The sequence below is a fragment of the Girardinichthys multiradiatus genome, chromosome 8 (genome assembly GCF_021462225.1).
Source record: "Girardinichthys multiradiatus isolate DD_20200921_A chromosome 8, DD_fGirMul_XY1, whole genome shotgun sequence".
NCBI classification, from domain to species: Eukaryota; Metazoa; Chordata; class Actinopteri; order Cyprinodontiformes; family Goodeidae; genus Girardinichthys; species Girardinichthys multiradiatus.
Window position 1 is genome coordinate 16,590,660 of NC_061801.1, and position 21,995 is coordinate 16,612,654.

Consider the following 21,995-nt stretch of genomic DNA (forward strand, 5'->3'; position numbering starts at 1 on the left):
GTGTGACTCTCAATTTGGATGTCACATCCAGTAACAAACAAGCAAAAAACATATTAGTGGGTGGTTGATTTATCTGCTGTAGCATTAAACCTCGTTCTTTACACACGCACCCACATGACCTCATCAGTTCGGCACCCGGGACTGTAGTAATCCATAAACAGATACCGAGTCTTGAGTGTTGCCCAAAAACCTCGGAGCAGCTGACTTGCAAACTTGCTGCTCTGTGATTTCCTTGAGGGAGAATGAACTGGGTGGAGAAGAGTAGAAATTTAGAACAGTTTTGTCAGTTTACATTTGGTATATTGTGCTCTCTTCGCATATGGGCCTAATAGTTTAGTATGTTTTGTGTCAGCATGTATGACAGTTATGAAAAATAAACGGGTGATGAGCCAATAAAGGTTATTTGATGTAGTTTTTCTGATTTTGTAAATCTTTACTGAGATGTATTAGACACTGCATGCTTTATAAGATTGTCCATTTTCAGCTCTCTTCTCTCTGAGTCTTATTTTCATTTCCAGACAGTATTCTCTTGTTATGGGTTGGATTAGCTACTTTTAAATTCATCACATTGTAAAACTGTGAATCTGAGACACATTTTAAACACATAATGGTTTGAATATCTTTTTGGAGATGAAAACACTTTCAGAGCTTTTCAGTCAACAATCAGTAGATTCTTCAGTGCACATAATATTAGACCTGTGTGCAAATGATGACAGGTCTTTGTTTTTCCACAGTTGTTGTCCATAAAGGTGAAAATGGTAAAACAAGGAAGACATGCAATGTAAAAGGATATGGTTATTGTTTTTATGGTCTATGTTTAAGATTATTTATGATAGACCATAGACCAGCACAAAGTAGAGCGTCATAGTTGTAAACTGGAACAAAAAAAGGAAACATGATTTCATTGTTTTTAATAAAAATCTGAAAATTGTGGCGTGCATTTATCATTCCTCAGCTATCTTGTTGACGTTGTTAAATAAAAGCCAGATTTTCGGAGTGCACAGCCAATAGTTGTCCTTCTGACTGATTCTCACACTTGTGGATCTCTGCAGATCCTCCAGAGCTTTCATGGGTGCCGATAAGAAATGTATAATGATAGCCCGTCAAATGACTATACTTGAGTTGCTTGTGTAATGAACAAGAGCACCATTTGGACAAAATTAATTGCCATCGAAATATGTCAGTTATGTCACCGTTTTGCTTTGAATTGACTCTACAAAAACTACAATGTTGTAAATTCCTGTTAATATTTATTTCCCTCCAGCAGGTAAGAATAGCCTGTTTGCAAGAAATCTGTTGCTCAGGTAACCTTAAGATGACCCTCTCAGGTACATTAAATAACAAAGTCAACTAATGCTAATGGAAAAACTATTTTTGGCATATGTAAACCTATTCTGAATAGCAGAAAATGAGATTTGGGTAGTTCTGTAAAAAACACTGTTTTGAATGCCAGGATGTTGTGCCCTTTTTTTTTTTTATATGAGCAAATCCATCCACAGCCCCCCTATGAGCAATTAGATGCATTCTAAAACATTTTAAGTACGTTGTTTTTTGAATGTTAGTTACTCAAGTGGATGAATTTGACGGCAACCAATTTTATCCTCTTTTCCTCGATACCTTTTTAGTAAAACACTGCTAATAATTTCAACTACCATAGGGTGGCTATGGGCACCAAATTGTACGATATTCGCCACAATACGTTTTTTGACAAGGGGGGCTAATTTCATTGCCCCTTCCAATCTTATCATTGTTTTATTAGGAAAGGAATACAAAGTTAAAATTACATTCATGGGTGAGTTACACAATTACATTATTAATACATAACCACTGTCCCACACTGATTATATGGGCTGATTAAATTTATGTCCTTATATATTTATATTAGTATTACCTTTTCTGATATTTTTGGAATTGGAGATGTGTCAATCAAGGCTGGACGGTGTCACAGTTGGCCGCACTATTGACTTGCAGGAAGGTTCTGTATTGGAATCCCGGTCTGGGGTTTTTCTGCACGGAGTTTGGATGTTCTGCCCTTGCATGCAAAGGTTCTTTCCGGGTGCATGACGGTTAGGTTAATAACCTTCTCTAAATTGCCCTTAGGTATGGGTGTGCATGGCATGGATGTCTGTGCTGTGTCTCTGTGATGGACTGGCAACGTGTCCAGGGTGAACCCCCCACACATCAGAATAGAGTACATTTCCTTCAGATCAAATACTGCAAAATTTTCTCTTTCGTTTGTTTTACTTCTAATTTAAATGCAACAGAATATTGGTCAATGCTGCTTTTACTCATTTATTCCCAATTAATATAAATCTTACTCAGCCACAATCACAATTGGCAGGTGACTTCAAAGACGAGTACAAATTAGCATCGGCAAGGAAAAGCCAAAGAGGTGCATCTTTTGTCTGTCTGAGCTATATAACCAATTGTCGTTTCAAGGAAAGGATGAGGTAAATTTGTAGTTTTCTGTGCGAGTTAACATTTAGGAGAACTTGGTAAAAGTAGGAAGAGTACTGAGATTGTTTACTGTTTCCTTTTTATTTTCTCCCTAGTTATTGCAAAATCTGCTTTTGTTTTCCACATGGAAACAGAAATTATGACACAAGTTTTGGCTCAGCAGCGTTGGTAACAAAGCTGTAGGGAGTATCACAGTGTTTTAAAATTAGCTTGTGGACTCCTCTCTGACTGGACATGATGGTAGTAACCAGCCACAGCAGAATTGATCCATCAGTTTCCTAATTTAGACTCGCTGCCCGATCCCCCCCTCCTTGCAAAGAATGGGAGTGTGTATCTGCGTGTTTAGCTGCAATGCAAAGATTTTACTCTCTAGCATTCCTAGAGCTAATGCTGAAGTGTGAGTTATTTAGATGGCTTTGTGCTTCTGAAGTGGTGACTGCAATGCTTTAAGCCTGAAATATATTGTTGTGTGATGTACAGAAATAGCAAGGCCTGCGTGCCAGAACTCTGAGCAAGAGCTAAAGAAGTTATGATTACACAACGCTTCCTGAGACAATTTGGTCTGCCCACATTGCTGATGAGTTATTCCACTGTTGCACAGGGCAGGCTACGGGTCCGGGTTTGACATGCTGCAATTTTTGAGGTTTGATGGGAGCAAGCTTTTCACCCTCCCTCTACCACAGAATGAGAGGCCTGCTGTTCCCATATAGGTTTAGCAGTGTTGTAATTAGATTTTTTTTATGCGTGTGTTCTGCGTATGGGAAAGCAAAGAAAAGGGAGGGAATATGGTTCAGAGAGAGAAGAAAGAGGGTGGAGAATGATGAGAGGAATCGAGGCTGAGCACTGAGGGAGAATCGGGTAGAGAAATGGATCGATTGCACAATTGGTAATGACTGTGCCGAGGCAATCGATGGGAAGTGGAAGCAGTCAGACATTTGTAACATGAATATTTTCAAGTCTTTTTGTCTTCTACATCTTCATCAATGACGTCTAAGGAGCTGAAGACTGCGGAAAAAATAGTTTTCAGAGATCTCATTTGTAAGTCGATGCAAGTTCCATTTGCAGGTATTTGTCTCAGCTTTTATTCATGCATCCATCGAGATGTCGCATCTGGGCTTTAAGATGATGCTTCACTTAAGGTCACAACCCTGTGTTGGCCTACATGCTAGATATGTCATTTATTCCCACAAGTGGACAGCTTTCTTCATCATGGCTGTCCCCACTGCAGATAATTGGGAGTTGGATCCCTTTTATGGACACTGATGCCAACGTAGACTTCTTGACTCAGACCAGTTCAGGATTAACTATTTCTTCTGTTGCAGTTTTCAAGGTTTAATTTTTAAAAGCAATTGTTCTGGTATAGGAGCACTGCTTTTCAGTTCCTGCTGACTTGTCAGGGCTATTTGTGGATCTTTCCCTTGAGGTGCTACATAACATGGGTGACTCAAGTGAAATTGGTCACAAGGACCTGTGAGTTCATGACTAACACTCAGCAGTCCCATTGAGTGATGGCTGCAAAAACGCAAGGTTGATCAACGCGTCTCAGAATACGGAAGGTGTGACCATCAATAACACCTGCACCAAACTCAGTGGATTACAGCTTCCTGCATGGGCAATATAAGCTGGAGGAGCCAGGGGTCCTCTCAGGACACAGACTCCTCTCTACGGGAGGATGTGGATGAGGACACCGGTAAGGAAACTGCAACACAAGCAGAATATTATTGTAGATATGCCTCGGTCTGAATTCTGCGTCTGATTTCTGGGATTCGAAAACTTTAACCCACCAATACTAATTTTAATTTTAGATTTCTTAGAGCTCTCTGTAAGGCCTATAGGAAGTCCAGCTTTGAGAATACTTTGTAGCCTTACTGCCACATGTGGTGATAAATTATTTATATTAAGAGCAGAGGCAGTGTATGTGTGTGAGATGAACCAGTTGCTTGTAAAACAGGGTTTTAGACAGAAAGATTACAATGTTGACATATAAAACTGGTTTTGATGTCTTACATTAATTGTTATTGTGGCTAGTATTGCTAAAACAGTAGTCCATGCTGGAATCGTTGAGAATTTGAGTTCCTACCTTTAAGTCAGAGATCTCCAAATGGTTGCTAACATTTCCAGATCCAACATATTCCATGAAAGACAAAGATTGAAAACTCTAATGGATAAAACTGATCAACTTTGCTGCACTTCATTTAGCCTTCCCTTTATCTGCTACAAGTCTTGCTCTCTCTCGCTTTCTCAATGCCTGAATGAATTGCAGACAAGTTGTACAAAACACAGTTGCGATTTAGAAAGTGCATCTCTCTGCTTCTTTTGAAGTAGGACTGTACAATATAACGCAATATATCGCAAACGATTGGTTGGATGCAGTTTTGGTTAAGTATTACATTCCAATTGTCAGGAATTCACATTTTGCATGGAAGGTGATTCACTGTAGTAGATGTCCATGGCTGACACAGATGAGGATGCCCTAAACATCACACAGAGGGTTAAAAGTACTCTACAGATGAAAGAGTGGGGCAAATGTGGATTAATCGCACCTGATATCGAAAAATGTAACCATATTATTGGCATCACATGATTTTCTCTGATTGTCCAACAGTACTCTGAATTAATTTAAAACAACTTGCTGATACTGAAAATGACGGACTTTGAATGTCCTCCGTCAATAACAACTACCACACTGAAGAGCATTGTTGTCGAACCTCCCTGGTTGCTTTTACATATGGTGTGTTCGCTGATCAGAAAAAGACCAGATTTGATCGTTTGTGACTAGCCAGTCCCAGGTCAGAGCAATCAAACTGAAGAGAAAAATATCCATGTGATTTCTCAGTGGATTTCTAGCTTCATCGTACCTTTGAAACATGTTAAGATCATATCTTAGCTTGTGCTTTCAGGACACTGGTGAAACAGCGGCTAAGTGAAAAGTTGTCAAGTAGTTTGTATATCATTTGAGTATAAATGGCAACAGCTTGATAAAGGTATATTAGGAATCAGGCTTTGCTCCTGTACCGAAGCATGGAACTGTAAATGAACTGACAAGAATGCAGACCCTTGACTTGGAAATATAATTAAAGGCTTGTTTCACCAGACTCTTGCAGAAGTTTTACTATATAAAAATGTTGCAGCAATTTTTCTGATTTAATTGCTTAGTTTCATTGTTTTTAATGGGTGTGTACGTCTTTATTTAAAGCTTTTGTTAACAGTTTGGGAGCCTTTTTTTTTTTTTGTAAAATAGGTTCACTGGCAGAATAAAGTGCAGGGTACATTCCTCGCTGTGCTTTTTGTGTCATGTGGCTTTATAGAAAGTGCTCATTTGTGCTGCTGAAGCCTTGGGTGTACCCAGCTTTAAGAGGTTGCTCTGCAGGCCCGCAGCTTTCCATCAGAGGCTGCTGCTCGACCTTTTTCTCCAGAATTTGTAGACTGAAGCCATAGTCTCTCTAATCCTAGCACATCAGGTGGCAACTTGCCACAGAGCTTGTATGTCATCTTTATAATCCTGTTGCACAATATAAAGAAATGGCATTGGTTACACAGCCATACCTGCTTTGCTTCACCATGGTAGCTGAGTATGTTTGTTGACCCACATGTAGGGGGTTAGCACTGCTTGGTTTATTAATGTTTGTTATGAGCTTGTGCTACCTCTGTCACACTGTGTTAAATGATCCATCCTGGTGAGCTGGTAGCACGTACAGGCTCCTAAATTAAGAGAGTTGTGTCCATTATTGTGTAATTGTACACGACTGAGAGACCTAATACCTTGTTTTGAAAACACACTCTCTGGCATGATCAACCTACAGAATTCATGTATTTAGGCACAACAGTCGGTGTTTGTATGTGTTTGTGGATCATTTGTCTACCCTGATTTTTCTAACAACATTAGGCCTCTATAGTGACACAGATTAATCATTAGGTTTAATGGTATTATAGGTAAAGAGGTCCATCATCTGATGAGCAGGTGGTGGCCCACTGATATTATTGATACTTTGAAACCAATTGGTTTGTTGCAGCTCATTTTAATGAAAACCATTTGGTGTTTGCTGTGAAAATAAACTCAAAGAAGGAATGTAATGAAAATAAATAAAATGCAAAATAGAACGTGATTAGCCATCATATTTTCATTATGTTGCTCAAAAACTACCTAGATCAGACATCTGCAGCACGTTGTAGCACAAAGTGCTACATTCTTCTTTCTTTGTAGTAGTTTTAAACAATTAATTAGCGTATAACTTGTCTTAATTCTCTTACGGACTATATCGCAACCATCCCAAACCGTTTTGAATTCAGCTTTTGTTTTTGTTTTTTTAAAGAAAATCCAAAATATGAACATCCAGTAAAAATGTTTTATGTCTGCTTGTGCAAGTGTCTGCGTCTGGGCCGAGTATGTCTGGTCATTAAGACAGTCAGGGATCTGGCGTACAATGAAGGGGAAGCTTTACAGTTGCTGCCCGTTTCCGACGCCAGTCTAAATCAGGGATGGAAGGAGAAGTTGGCATCGCTTGCAAACAAGTCACTGCTGTTGTCAAGGTAGCTGTGAGTATCGTCTCTATGTTTAGATGCCTTTGTTTGTCATCGTCCATCAAATATATCATTCCTTAGATTGATATCTTTTAAACCTACCAGAACTGTAAATGATATGGTGACTGGCAGACACACAAATTGTGTCAGCATGCATTGACCCACATTGGATACACTTTTAAATTACTAAATGTTGGCAAAATATAAATTCTGACTGCTGTAGAATATGGGCAAAAAAGAGTTTGTTTTGAGTTTTCATTCTGATAAGTTTCTATTAATATAAAGGTTACACACCTGATAAAAATGTAATTATTTACCTGCTCTTAATCTGTAAATTATTTAGTAACAATAATAAATAGTGTGGACAGAGAAGCTGTTGTAAAGATCACACTAGTTTTCAGCAAAACCACAAACCTTTATTTGCAGGAATGTCTTGATATTATTTTTGTCAGGCAGCAATACTGATCAGTCATTTACTGCATTTGGTAATACCAGGTCCAAGCCCAATACGCCCCGTGTAGTTAATAAAATAGCACACACTGTTTCATAAGTATTATGTTTACTCACCAACTGTTTTGGATGCTGCATTATCTATTGGTCTTGACAGCGTTAATAAGACATTCCAACACGGATTATCTGGATTAGGAAAGCTATAATGTCCTGAAAACACGCTGTGTAAAACTAACATGGCAGTATCATTTAAGTGACTCAACACATACAGCCGCAGCAGGAAACTGAAACTCCTCAAGGACTTGGTCACTGCAACCTTCAGATGTGTCTATCCTATAACACACCTTACTCGGATTATTAGTTCATTAGCAGAGCTCTTTAGAGATTGACTGCATGCTAAGGAGGCAGTTTAGTAGCCATTTGGTTCAGGCATGTAGGCCCTAACCCTAATGCAAGCATGTTTGCTCCCTGTTTTGATATTACTTGTTGATAAATTCAGCTTGTAACACATTTCACTACAGTTCCAGTTACTCGTGTGCCGACAAAACTCGCAGGAAAAGATGTGCCCGCTTGATAAATGTAGCACTTTATTTTGAACATCCCAAAATGCGATTACTGAATTTTGATGAGCGTTTCAGCTGATCTTTTCACATTTCTCTCTCACGTTGTAAAAATCTGGTATTTTGTTGTTGAAACCGGGGTTTGTTAGATCAGTGAAATAATGTGCACAGTTTAAAATCCAGTCTTTGCATTGGAAAGTGGCTGGATTCTCATTAGAATTGCAGAATTGCCTTTTTTTTTTCTCTTAATCAAAATATATAAAATAAATAATTTAATGAATGTTTATAAAACATTTTATTTTAAATGATGGTTCTCTGTAAAGGCTCTGTTAGACTTGCTCTTACGTTATGACTAAAATCAAATCCAAAGGTAACTATTATCTCCAAACATAACTGCTCTAAAACAAGCCAAAAACAATAGGTTGTGAAAGTACCTGCCAGCGTTTTATGGTGATATATCAGTTATATGGCATCTTCCTGTCAGTCCTGTCCGGCCTTTGTGCACAGAGCGTCAAGAGGTTGACAAGTAGGCCACTGTACAGACAAAATGAGCTTTGTGCAGCACTCTAACAGCAGGAGAGTGGTACCACTTCTCACTGCTTGAGGTCATTTACTGCTTCCTATGCTTCTGTCTCTCTGTATCTGTGTCTTCTACTCAACACTGAAGTGATGGGTTGTATTGTGGCTGTTAGTCTCTGTGGGCAAGATCTGTCTTGTTTCTCAAGTGCCTTATAGAGAACGTTTGCTTTGTGTTCTCCTGCCAAACAGCTGCTGTCCTCTCAGAACTCCAGGTTCTACCAGCAAATCAGTGTTGTTTTATTTTAGCTGTCGCAGTGTCTTCTATGGTGCCATTTGATGTCAGAGATACTGACAAGAGGGGGTATTTATAGCTCTTTGTGGTTCTTTAGTCTCTTGTTTTCACCCAAGGGAAACCTGCTGCCTGCCAGACGGTGTATGCGCTCCTCTGCTGAAGGATTCATTTCAAAAAGTGAGCTTTAAATGGAATGCTACAAACATTGCAGCAAATCACTGCAGCCGGAGGTTCACATGAAGGATTGGGCTGCTTTGAGCCTTTTTTGTGTGTCTGGGACAGTTGTGTGGCACAGAATGCTGCTGTCTTCTGGACGTTTCTGTCAGGCCAGGACTACTGAATGAGATGAGCTGTTTGAGAGATGCTCGAGAAACCCAGAGACTTACCAATTTATAGTCAACTCTTGACTGTGAAGAGGGAGCGGCCCTCGATGATTGAGAAAAGGGACAGGAAATCGTACCAGTGGCTTCGGCGTCAGTAGGGAAGGAACAGGAGGGGTACCCAGGATGGCGTGTATATGTGTGTAGTGGGATTTCCGATTTTCAACAATTTGCATCACACAAATTTACACCCCACCCTGTCAGGAAATTTGGTGAAAGTGTGGCAGTCATGAGTGTTATTTGTTGCACTACTTAAAAATACAATCATTACTTGTATTTGTTGAGTTAAAGTAAAAAAAAAAACGTTCTGCCCTTTGGTACATGACAAAACAGGTAAAATTACTACACTCTTGGTATTTGTGTTTTGATTGAAAAATACCAAAGCACCTCTTTATGAAATTTTTTCCACATACAGATTTCCAGCAGGGATTTCCTGACCAGGACTTTTTTTTTTCTCCTGAGTCTCAAATAAATACAGTATGTAGGATCCAAGAAGTTTGTGCATTAAACCTTTAAACTGATCAGCCTTTTCTGCATTTACAAGTTTGATGTCCACTAGCTGCACAGCACCTTATCCAGCCAATGTTTACTGGAAGATGCCCAGAGAGGCTCAGTTTTCTCAAATATTACTTTAATGAAATCATCATGATATCGTCAGACACTGTATTTCATCAGTACTACAAGGTCTACTAGTGTGATTGTGTAACCCTGAGCTCAGGGTTCAGGATGCTAGAATATCTTTTTTACAGCAACAGGTATTTTGTCCAAACAGGAGATTGTGTAAGATAACCTTATATTCCTAGAGATACATTATATTGCCAAAAGTATTTGTCTGTCTACTTTAACCTGTACATGAACTTTGGTGACATCCTGTTCTTTATCTATAAGGTGCAATTTGTTGATGAACTCACCATTGTTAGCAATAGCAACATTAACTATTCTTTAAACATCTCACACAAGGCTTAGGAGTGTGTCCATAGTTCAACTAGTATATAAATATCAAACCTATGAACTTGAATGTAAATGTTTTGAATTTTCTTTTCACGGGGGAGCACTTCCACAAGAGAGTTTTATTTCTGAAAACCTCATTAAACACATATCCAGTGTCTGATGCTGCAGGTACTTACACGTTATGAGCTATCACTGATAGGGTGACCTGGTGCAGAATATCAACCCAGTCCAGATCAGCAACAGGTACGGTATAAAATAACAAGCAGTTGTTGCGTAAAATGGTCATATCTGCCTTTTCAGGCACTTTGCGTGAACGTTGTATGCGTCTCCTGCAGTGGAGAACATGCGTTTGCTGGGTGTAGAAGAAGTTTGAATGGATAAATATGAGAATGCGAGATCTGACAGCAAAGGATACGTTTTTCGTTGGTTCCACCACCATACAGCAGGGTCCTCAGACATAACGGAGCAGCACACTGTGGAGTCTGGTCAACTGCCTGGCTAACGTTGGCAATTTCAGGTCGTTTTGTCTAAAAAAAAATACATAGGCTAATGTTGGCCGGGTAATTGCATTTGAGATGAACCACCGTTTTAGGTAGTATATAACTTGTTAGCTGCTTTAATGTTGGTATAACATGTATTTTAGTGGTTTACATACCTGATTCTGACTGCAGTGCGGTCTGACTGAGTGTCGGTGTAATTCTTCTTTCTTGGTGTTCGGCGGCTTTTTCTTCTGGTCTGCGGACTAGGTATCGAAACTAGGAATTGAAATTTAAAAGTTTGAATGATTCAGGGAAATTCAGAATGTTAGTTCCTGTTCCAATCAATTCTTGGGACTCGGTACCCAACCCTAATCCCAACGGTGTTCAAGAAGGTTGAGGTCAGGACTCTGGAATTCATTGATTTGGTTATGTGACCCTATACCATGTTAATACCTGCTTTATAAACTTGGTGTTTTGCATTGAAGGTCATAACATTTCTTGATCAGTGTTTCAGCTGCTCACTGCACAGCGCTCCTGCATAGGAACTGCTATCTGGCCACAGTACTGCCACCAATACAGTCCCTCTGTCACTGTTGGCAACTGTGGAAAAGGTGATAGCAATCTGACAGCTGCAGTAAATTTCAACACAGACTTTTTTTGATAAATGGATGTGGGGTACACTTAATAAATATCGTGAAGAAACAGAAGCAAGATAAGTGACAGAGTTAAGAAACATCACAGGATTTTGCATGTGCTTATTTAGTTCATTGTAGAAAAGCAAGACCTAAACAAAGGGACGAATTTGAGTTTTCTAAATGTAGTTTTGCAGTTTTAATTACATACAATACTTGCTGCCTTTCCACTGAATGTAGAGTAGAAGCATCACAGAACGAAATTGTGTTTGCAGCACAGTCAGTCAGTCAGTCATTTTCTACCGCTTATTCCATAGTGGGTCGCGGGGGAGCTGGTGCCTATCTCCAGCAGTCTATGGGCGAGAGGCAGGGTACACCCTGGACAGATCGCCAGTCCATCGCAGGGCAACACACAAACAACCATGCACACACTCATACACCTAAGGTCAATTTAGAGTGACCAATTAACCTAACAGGCATGTCTTTGGACTGTGGGAGGAAGCCGGAGTACCCGGTGAGAACCCACGCATGCACGGGGAGAACATGCAAACTCCATGCAGAAAGATCCCAGGCCGGGAATCGAACCCAGGACCTTCTTGCTGCAAGGCAATAGTGCTACCAACTGCGCCACCGTGCAGCCCCTGTTTGCAGCACAATGTACAGCTTATACATTACATAGTGCATTACAGTCTTGCTAGTAAAGCATTCAGACTTTCAAAGATTGTGTAGAGAAAAGAGCAAATGTTGGCCAAATGATTTAGAAATATTTTTTTGTTTGTGTGTGTTTTACAGAGCTGAGTCAGAAATATTCCTAACGCAATTGCAAACCAGCTAACATTATTATCTCCTTCTAGCCCAGCAGTTGGAATGGCCATTGTAGTGTCATGCCTCAAATGCTTCATTTGATAAAGCTGCTGCAGTCAAGTAGTGAGAGCAATTCAAATGCAAGATTCAGGCAAACTGAGAATCTAAAATTAAACAGAACTTTCATTGAAATGATCCAGCGCCGAACATAGAAATTACAGGCAGGCAGCATACTGTACCATAATTAAACATGTCACAAATATGAGTATTATTTCATTTGGAAACTCATTCATTTTATAACTCATCACAAATGCTTTACAGTCTCATCCAAAAGTTTCATTTTCTCAGCCTCTATATCAATGGGTTTAAAAAAAAACTGGGACCACCAAAAGCTTAACATTCATGTGCTGTAGACTATATTCTGCTTGCCACCGGTGCTGCTGAAAACTCGGGCCCCGGGGCCATTCGCTCGGCTCTTGCTTGCGGTGGAGTCCCTTTTAGAGTCTCTGTCCTGTGCTTATTTGTTTGTGTCACTAGAAGCGGCTGCGTGTGTGAAGGCGCGTTTGTTCTGTTGTACACAGGACAATTGAATCAACTACACCTTATGGTTCACTGCATAGCTTTCAAACCAGCCCCAATAAAGGGCTTTGCCATGGGCTCACATGAACATGTTTCCATTATCCTGTCCAGTGGCCATAATGAGATGTCGACCCATATTGAAACCATCCGATTTGTACTCCAGTTATCAGAGAGGGTGGATTATTTGAGCACACGCGTGCTATCGTAGAGGTCAGTCGCAGCCCAGAGTAAGTACAGTGTGTTATGATCTGGTAGCTTGCATAGCAAGTAGGACTGTTTTTATACAGAAAAATTATTTTGTTAAAAATTGTCATGCAAAAGCAGCGGGGGAACAATAATTGAGGGATGATGGTACAAACCCAACTAGCTTGAGATAAGCATTTGTGTTTCAACTGAGCCAACAAATGGTGCTTCTGAACAATTCAGAGGAACAGATATTTGGGGTGTACTTATTTGCTCACGCCCTCCATAAGTTGTAGTAATTGGAGGACCTATGAGGGTCCAGAACATTTCTGTGTGTCCTAATGTGTAAACTCTTGAAAGTGAATTGAAAGAGGATGTGGTTACTTTTTTTAGCATTACCAGATACTGACATATCCTCATTTGTGGACCTAGTAAAGTTTGTTTAGTTTGTTCTCAAGAGGAAAACAAAAGCATCAACTTGCTTTTGGACATTTCATCTTACAATTTAAATTTTATAATTTAATATCATAAAACCACTTTGTGTAGCAAAAGCTAAATTAATGCATGACTGTCAGTCTTTGCATGTTGAAGAAATCTTACTGACCCACTGCCCTCAATATCTGAACAACATCCATCACATCTCATGCATCCCTCAATGAACACTTAGAGAATATAACCCCAGAAGCCTTAAGATCCTAAATTGTAGCTTATGTTAAATGGCTGTGTTGTGGATATAATGCAGGATTTTTGTTGTTCTGCCTTGTTTGTTATGTTGCTGCAATGGTAGACTCCATATAAAATAACCATGCAAATTTGCCTGACAGAAAATACAGATGGCAGTAAATGTATTATCTTTGCTTCTGTGTGATAGCCCACGAAAACCAAATCAGTATTTTAATGGGACACGGTCCATCTTGCAATGCTATGTTTCCCAAGCTGTAGTTATTATTTGAAGAAACACACTGAAGGACCCTAGGTCCGTCGCCTAGGGCAGTGTTTCCCAACCCTGCTCCTCAAGGACCCCAGCCCTACATGTTTTAGATGTGGCTCTGTTCCAGTACACCTGATTTAAATTATTGCATGACCTCCTCACCAGCCATCGGGGCTCTAGAAACCTGTTAATCACTCTTTCATTTAAGTCAGGTATGAGGCTGCAAGGAGGCACATAAAACATGTAGGGTTGGGAAACAGCAGTGGGATAGGTTGGATTTGGGGATAAGTTTGTTTTGTTCAAGCATTACGTGTTCATCAGTCTAGTCCTCTTAATACAAGTCTCAAGAGTGAGTATTTTTTATTCATTTTTAAACCTAGTTGGAACCAATAAAAATATGCATGTTGCAATTGTTCTGTTTGTTTTCTAAAGGTTGTTAAACCATAAACATATCTTATTAGTGGCAAAAAAAAAAAAGAGAAAGTAGGTCAGGTAGCCTTTAATGTAAGTGTAATATTGTTTCTTTTGCCTTGTGTTCTCAGGTATTTGTTTGCTGTTTTGTGACTAATTTGGGAGATTTTTCCCCCTCTCAAACGTTATCATACCAAGCAGTTATGTTTCTGGTACGTTGTGTTGTAATATGGATCTGCATTATAGATCGCCTGTACTGTGTGGCGTGCTCTGCTTGTCAAGGATGACCAGGCTGTTTGTTCTTATACAACGCAGCATGCAGAGAACCTCCATCACCACACTATTTACTCCTGAACTGACCCATGGTTGCTGGTTCTTGCTTGCTAGTCAATGAAATACTGAAGGGCATGTTTGTGGAAGCAGCTGACAGCATTTCGTATCATAGTGGCTGTGGTGAATGTTATCGATGTATAGATGAAGAAAACCAAGACAGAACACGTACCTTGGACATGCTTGGACAATGACTGAAGAAATGTAATGTTTCTCTTTGGTAAATGAATTCCGTATACGTCATGTTTTAAAAGCTGCAAGGAAATCACTTCAGTGAAACACTGCTTAAACACCACCTCGTTAGTTTTTATTTTTGAGCACAGTACAACATTAATAAATCTTTCTCTTATTGTTCAGGCCTGTTTTGACTCCAGAGATCATTATAAAGAGTGCTCATGGGCAAATTCAGTATTATTCATTGGTAACTGTATATAGACGATATAGAAAGCATCTATTGCCTCATTTACTATTTGGTTTTGCAGAATACAATATGTGTTAAGTGGACTGAGCACTTAGCATCTACTGTATGTCATTTAGTTACTCAGTAAGAGGACCTGATGCTCTCAGTCTCCCTGTGGCTCTCTATTGAACATCATGCCTAAACAGCACAGCTGGAAAGCTATAAAACACACCATTGGCCTTCTGCCTCCATTACTTCGTAAATCAGCTGTAAGCCATGTTCCACACAAGGGCTTTTTTTTTTTTTTTTGCTCCGCAACCACCCTAACAGGGTTACTTTGCTTTAGATACCCACAGTTGCAAAATACAGTGTTTCTTGCAGTGCTGCATGTCTGTTTTCAGGAGATCTATGTGAAATTGTTTTGAAAAACTGAACACAGCAAAACACTAAGGAATATAGACATGAAATAATCAGAATACAATTTTGATTTTCCTACTTTCCAGTTTGTCTGATTGGTGTTCCTTTTGGTGTTTGTTTCTACCTTTTTAGTCCACATTGCTATGGACACTCACTGTGTTATTTAAAGACCAGAGAAGTCCTATGATAGTTTTTTTTGGTAGATTTCAGATCTATGTTTTATCCAGCCAGACAGGACTGATCAAGCAGAAAATTAGCTGATTCTGGTCACCAGCCAACTTCAAAGTATAAAGTATTACAATAAATGTGTTATTTTTTGTACAAAAATATAGTGAGAGAAAATTGATCCATTTGTTATTAAATTAACTAGTAACAAAAAATGTATTAAGTTATGGTTAAGAAAATATTTTGATACAAAACTGAATTTCTCTTGTCTGGCGGAACGTGGAGTAATGTCTTTCTTCAGATGTAGGGAATCAAACAGCCCTTTGGAGTGAAGCAGCATCTGACACAACTTTTGATGACCAAGCAGCAGAGGGAGTTGAAATCAGTGCAACACATTGGTCAGCAATGTGTTTCCACCAGCCTGCACCATATCTCTCCATGGTAACAGACTGCCTTACTGGCCGATGAGTCGCTGTAGTCCCCACTGTTTCCATTAACGTCTTGGGTGTTTGCTCAGATATGCACCACAGCACCAGGAAATAGGCTTTTGAGCAGACAATGTACAATGTTAGCTGCCAGCCCGCTTGGACCTCTTGCTCTGTTCAGAGATGTTGCCATGGAATCAGTCCAAAACAAAAACACAGCCAACTCTTACTTCCAGGTTTGTGTGCTACATGTGTACTCCTTGCTCAGCCTAATCAGCAGGTGGCCCCACTGCTTCTCTTTACTATCAAATTGTCTATTATTGTTCATACATACAGTTTTTCCTAGTCTCCACTGGGGAAACAAAGCCTATATATTGTAGAGCATAAACCCAAGATAAACAAACGTGTCTTAGAGTAAGGGTATAATCTTTTAATTTTCTTTTATTTATATAAAATGATCTGTGGAGAAAAGGAAGAGATTTCAGTCCGCCTGTTTATTCATTCTTTAGGCAGAGTAGTTAAAGTGCTCTATTTCTTTGGAATATAATAACACTTGAAATAATTGTTTTGGCCTTTTTATTGCATTTATTAAATGCAAGCTTTCAGATCAGTTTTTGTTTTTTTTCCATAAGCTGCCCAAGCTCAAACAATGACCTTTCAGACTCTTGTCTCACTCCTCCTGAAGCTGGCAAAACATGTCAGTTAAATGCAGGGCTCACACACACTTTCATAAACATGAAGTTCAGGAGGAGATGGCAGCTGTTTGTGTAACTTGAATCACAACCTCTCTTCTGTGTCCTTTCACCCTGTAATCATCCTGTTGGTCAGAGTGGGAAGAACCTGTGATGGACCTACCAGCTGTCTTATATTGATAACACCACAACTTAGCTGTTTTAATTCTTTATACAGCCCTGGGCAAAACACACAGCCAGTAAACAAGTGTATTTACTGGCAAGAATGTTGTCTACATTAAAGATCAGTATTTTGTGGCCAGCTCTGATGTCTCTTCAAGAACTATAATTTAAGATATATTTTCGGCATTGATTTTAGTTTATTTTCTTTAGCCTTCCTGACATGGGTGGTTCTTATCACACTGCCTGTGTGAGGGAGCCGTTGCTGTAAAACAAGATTCCAGTAATATTTTAAAGCCAAGGCAAAATATTATGGGATTGATATTTTAATCTAATTTTAACATTAGTAATTAGTGCAGTTAGCATTATGAACATGACTGTCTCTGTGTATATTTACTAGAGAATGTACATTCATAACTTATCTGTGAGATTCCGCTAAAGGCTGCCTCTCTAAATCCAACATGTTCCACAACAGAGGCTGAAACCTTGAAAAGGATAAACCCAAGCAACTATAATTTATTTCGTTCAGCCTTCCTGTTATCTGCTGAAAGTCCTACTCTTTTTTTCTATCAGTGCTTGAATGAACTGGACATGCAGTCAAAAGGGGTTTCTTTTAAGCAGGTTGTTGCATCACTGTGCCTTACCCGACTTATGATGAAAGACTTTGTTTCAGTAATGGCATACGCACTGAAGAGTGTTTGATGGACACAGTGTCTAATCCAATAAACCAGCATTCATAGAGATCAGGTTTACCTCCACCCTAAATTAGTAATTAGGTTAATGCTGCTTTAAACGTAGTTTTTACTAGGAGCATCCATAAACTAACGTTCTCTACATTGGGTATGCGTTTGTTTACCTATTGTGCAACAAAGCCTTGCCTTAAGCAGCTTGAATGCTCTCTAGACTACACCACTAATCAGTGTACAATGTTTTGTTAAAGATTTGTATGTGTATTGTTTTGAAAGGTCTACAAGTATCAAAGTATTAAAAAATAATGGCTTTAAGACAAGGTTATCTGCTCAGTAGCTTACCCAGTCTTATTGTCATGTACCCATTTGACTTGAATTTAGGCCACTTCACAATACCTGTGTATGGGCCTAGATGGCTGGAAGAAATGTTTTCACTCCAAGCTTTCTTTCACTCCTCTGCTCAGTCCATGACTAGTCCGATTCAGTACATGAGACATTACAACCCATGACCCCACCCGCCTATAACTCTGGCCAGCAGCAGACAGGAAGCCACAGAGAGCAGGAGCGATGGCCTGGTTGCTGAATGGTGAACGCCGAGAGGCCTGCTTGACTATAACAGAGAACCTCACTGTATTCCCCTCTTTAGTCTTTGTACCTCCCACTGAGTTAGTTTCACACAGCTTATTTTATTTCTTTTGTCCATGTAGTGTTCATGCTGGAAGCTTGACTTTCTGATGTTTCTGACCAGAGAGCCATTCTCAGACAGCTAAGCTTCAGGGACTGTGATGATGTCTGGGGGACCAGCTGCACCGAGCATGGCGGTGAATCATTTTACTCATGTCAGTGTTGCTCTACTCTGCAGCTGCAGACTTGGACATGGTTCTTGTGGGTCTTTTCAAGCTGGAACTAAATGTCCAGCAAATTGTGAACTTCAGTCTCTGCTCTTATGGTTGTGCTTTAGTGCAGTCCCACATTTAAAGTTTGAATGGATTAAAAATATTATCACTATAAATTATGACCTTGGTAATTATGAAATTGTACAGAACAGACCAAACGTTTGGACACACCTTCTCATTCAAAGAGTTTTATTATTTTCATGACTATGAATATTGTAGCTTCACACTGAAGGCATCAAAACTATGAATTAACACATGTGGAATTATATGCTGAACAAAAAAGTGTGAAACAACTGAAAATATGTCTTATATTCTAGGTCCTTCAAAGTAGCCACCTTTTGCTTTGATTACTGCTCCGCACACTCTTGGCATTCTGTTGATGAGCTTCAAGAGGTAGTCACCTGAAATGGTTTTCACTTCACAGGTGTGCCCTGTCAGGTTTAATAAGTGGGATTTCAAGCCTTATAAATGGGGTTGGGACCATCAGTTGTGTTGTGCAGGAGGTGGATACAGTACACAGCTGATAGTCCTACTGAATAGACTGTCAGAATTTGTATTATGGCAAGAAAAAAGCAGCTAAGTAAAGAAAAACGAGTGGCCATCATTACTTTAAGAAATGAAGGTCAGTCAGTCCGAACAATTGGGAAAACTTTGAAAGTGTCCCCCAGTGCAGTCACAAAAACCATCAAGTGCTACAAAGAAATTGGCTCACATGAGGACCGCCCCAGGAAAGGAAGACCAAAAGTCACCTCTGCTGCGGACGATAAGTTCATCCGAGTCACCAGCCTCAGAAATCGCAGGTTAACAGCAGCTCAGATTAGAGAACAGGTCAATGCCACACAGAGTTCTAGCAGCAGACACATCTCTAGAACAACTGTTAAGAGGAGACTGTGTGAATCAGGCCTTCATGGTAAAATAGCTGCTAGGAAACCACTGCTGAGGACAGGCAACAAGCAGAAGAGACTTGTTTGGGCTAAAGAACACAAGGAATGGACATTAGACCAGTGGAAATCTGTGCTTTGGTCTGATGAGTCCAAGTTTGAGATCTTTGGTTCCAACCACCGTGTCTTTGTGCGGCGCAGAAGAGGTGAACGGATGGACTCTACATGCCTGGTTCCCACCGTGAAGCATGGAGGAGGAGGTGTGATGGTGTGGGGGTGCTTTGCTGGTGACACTGTTGGGGATTTATTCCAAATTAAAGGCATACTGAACCAGCATGGCTACCACAGCATCTTGCAGCAGCATGCTATTCCATCCGGTTTGCGTTTAGTTGGACCATCATTTATTTTTCAACAGGACAATGACCCCAAACACACCTCCAGGCTGTGTAAGGGCTATTTGACCAAGAAGGAGAGTGATGGGGTGCTGCGCCAGATGACCTGGCCTCCACAGTCACCGGACCTGAACCCAATCGAGATGGTTTGGGTGAGATGGACCGCCGAGTGAAGGCAAAAGGGCCAACAAGTGCTAAGCATCTCTGGGAACTCCTTCAAGACTGTTGGAAAACCATTTCAGGTGACTACCTCTTGAAGCTCATCAACAGAATGCCAAGAGTGTGTGGAGCAGTAATCCAAGCAAAAGGTGGCTACTTTGAAGAACCTAGAATATAAGACATATTTTCAGTTGTTTCACACTTTTTTGTTCAGCATATAATCCCACATGTGTTAATTCATAGTTTTGAGGCCTTCAGAGTGAAGCTACAATATTCATAGTCATGAAAATAAAGAAAACTCTTTGAATGAGAAGGTGTGTCCAAACCTTTGGTCTGTACTGTATAAATAGACTATTATTATTGTTATTATTATTATGTTGGTGATGGTGCACCTGTTTGTCAGCAACACAAACACAACAAATATCAGCATACTTTTCAACATGGTTGAACATAAACGCTTTAATATGTGTAAATATTTCTGTTCCTCATCACCATTAGGGCTGCACAATGTTTAGTGAATATATCACCATCACAATACCAGTAAGCACAGAATAACTGTGGAACTATAACTATGTAATAATATGCAGCCTGTTAGATGGAGTGTTTTTAAAAAGTCGAAATAATACAGGGTTGGGAGGAGAAGTAAAATCCTTTTGGTGTTTCCCCTAACCTTCTCATGCAACGAAGCACAACATTCCCTGTGGCAAAGTTATAACTCATTGTTTCAACAGTTGTTGACATAAGGACGTTTTCTCTCTCCTCAGGCTGTTTATTGTGCCCTGTCACGCCACATGTCTGTTTTTGTTTTTTTCTTTTTATTAAACTCTTACTATTATGTCTTTGCTTCGTCTCAATTAACCCTGCCAGATTGACAAGATGATGTTTTTTTTTTTTTACTGTCACATTTTAAAAAAAACAGCCGTCGTTAAACGAGTCCGTTACACATAGACGTTTTGCCTCTATGCTGTTTGGTGATATAATGACTACTTATGAAACTAGCTATATATCATTTTTTTATTTGTTTTCGAACTAGCAGAGGCAGCATATTTAAGTGTGGGGAATTATTTTGGCTTCCATGTGCACGTGACTGATTTGACCCATTTGGAAACTGAAAACTAGGTCAAATGCATTTTAAAGGTAAGGATGTGCCAAGAGGTACATTTCCAGTAACTCTGCAGATTTTTTAATCAGCTTTGCAACATAAATTAGTCACTCCCCCTTACAAAGCAGCCAGTATTGCTTTACTTTTTGCACTAGATTGCAAAATACTTTTTATTTTTTATTTTTTTTTACAAGTGTACAATGTAAAATAAGAAGCATACTTTTCCTATATCCCTCTTGCATCTCCGAATTAGGAAGAATTGCTACTTGGACCGTTCCTCATCAACATCTTTAATGAGACACACCAGCCGTCTATGGCGGCTTCAGTGCTCTTTGGCTTTTACTCATGGTTGAGGATGAGGAGGATTAAGGGTGAAGAGCGGGAACAGAGGGATGGATATGTGCACGGTACGTTGATCGATGACGTACACGAAAGCACAGTGTGGCTGGAAGTGTGTTGTGTGCCGTTTCCCGGCTGTTGATTGCTGTTCAGCATTGAGTGCTTTTTTTTTACACTGCTGGCCCTGGAATGCCAGATCCCGCTGTCGTCGAACTAAGGGGAGATAACAGCAGATAGAGGAGTAATTTTGTCACTGATAAAACCCACGCTTCCTGCTGACTCCCAGTGCTGTTATTAGTATTTATCTCATGAATTACTTTGGGGTAGAGATAGAGAGAGGGACAAAGAGGTGAAGGCAGGCAGTGAGTGAGCAGACAATTCTACACTCTTTAAATGCAGCTATCTGTCACTTCTGTGAACGCATCAAATTGGTAAATCATTTAGCTATGTTAAAAATGTTGTTAGTAGTGCGCCATGGAGCAGTTTCATTGCTGTTATCATCCCTCTTGAGTCAATGCTATATATAACAATGTTTCGCTGCAATTACACTAGCGACAAGTCTTTCGGGAATCTCTACTAGATTTTCGCAGAGACAGAAATTGTTGCTCTTCCTATTTTGCAAAAGTAATCGTAAGGTTGGATGGAGAGCATCGAACAGCAGTTGTCGTGCCTGTATTAAGCGCTATCATCCCATCAGTTCTGACCAGCCTTCCTGTCCCTACTGAAGAAAGACATTCCCACTGCATCATGCTGCTACAATTTTTCTGCAGAAATATTCTCTTTAAATGCTGCTGTCTCTG

The 21,995-nt window shown here is 39.8% G+C and overlaps 1 protein-coding gene across 9 annotated transcripts in view; it reads left to right on the forward strand.

Annotated features, from left to right (window-relative positions):
• rapgef1b (Rap guanine nucleotide exchange factor (GEF) 1b) overlaps positions 1-21,995 on the forward strand; it is a 51,397-nt gene that overhangs the window by 2,399 nt on the left and 27,003 nt on the right. For 7 of the 9 annotated variants that reach the window (XM_047372253.1, XM_047372258.1, XM_047372259.1 and 4 more), the window contains exon 1: positions 21,155-21,263. The exons of 1 other annotated variant lie outside the window; for it this stretch is intronic. In XM_047372253.1, coding sequence (XP_047228209.1) covers positions 21,170-21,263 — 94 coding nt within the window. In that variant the 5' untranslated portion in view covers positions 21,155-21,169. Of the gene's footprint in view, positions 1-4,050; positions 4,148-21,154; positions 21,264-21,995 lie in introns of those variants that run through there. One more of the 9 variants, XM_047372255.1, reaches the window with a different exon arrangement.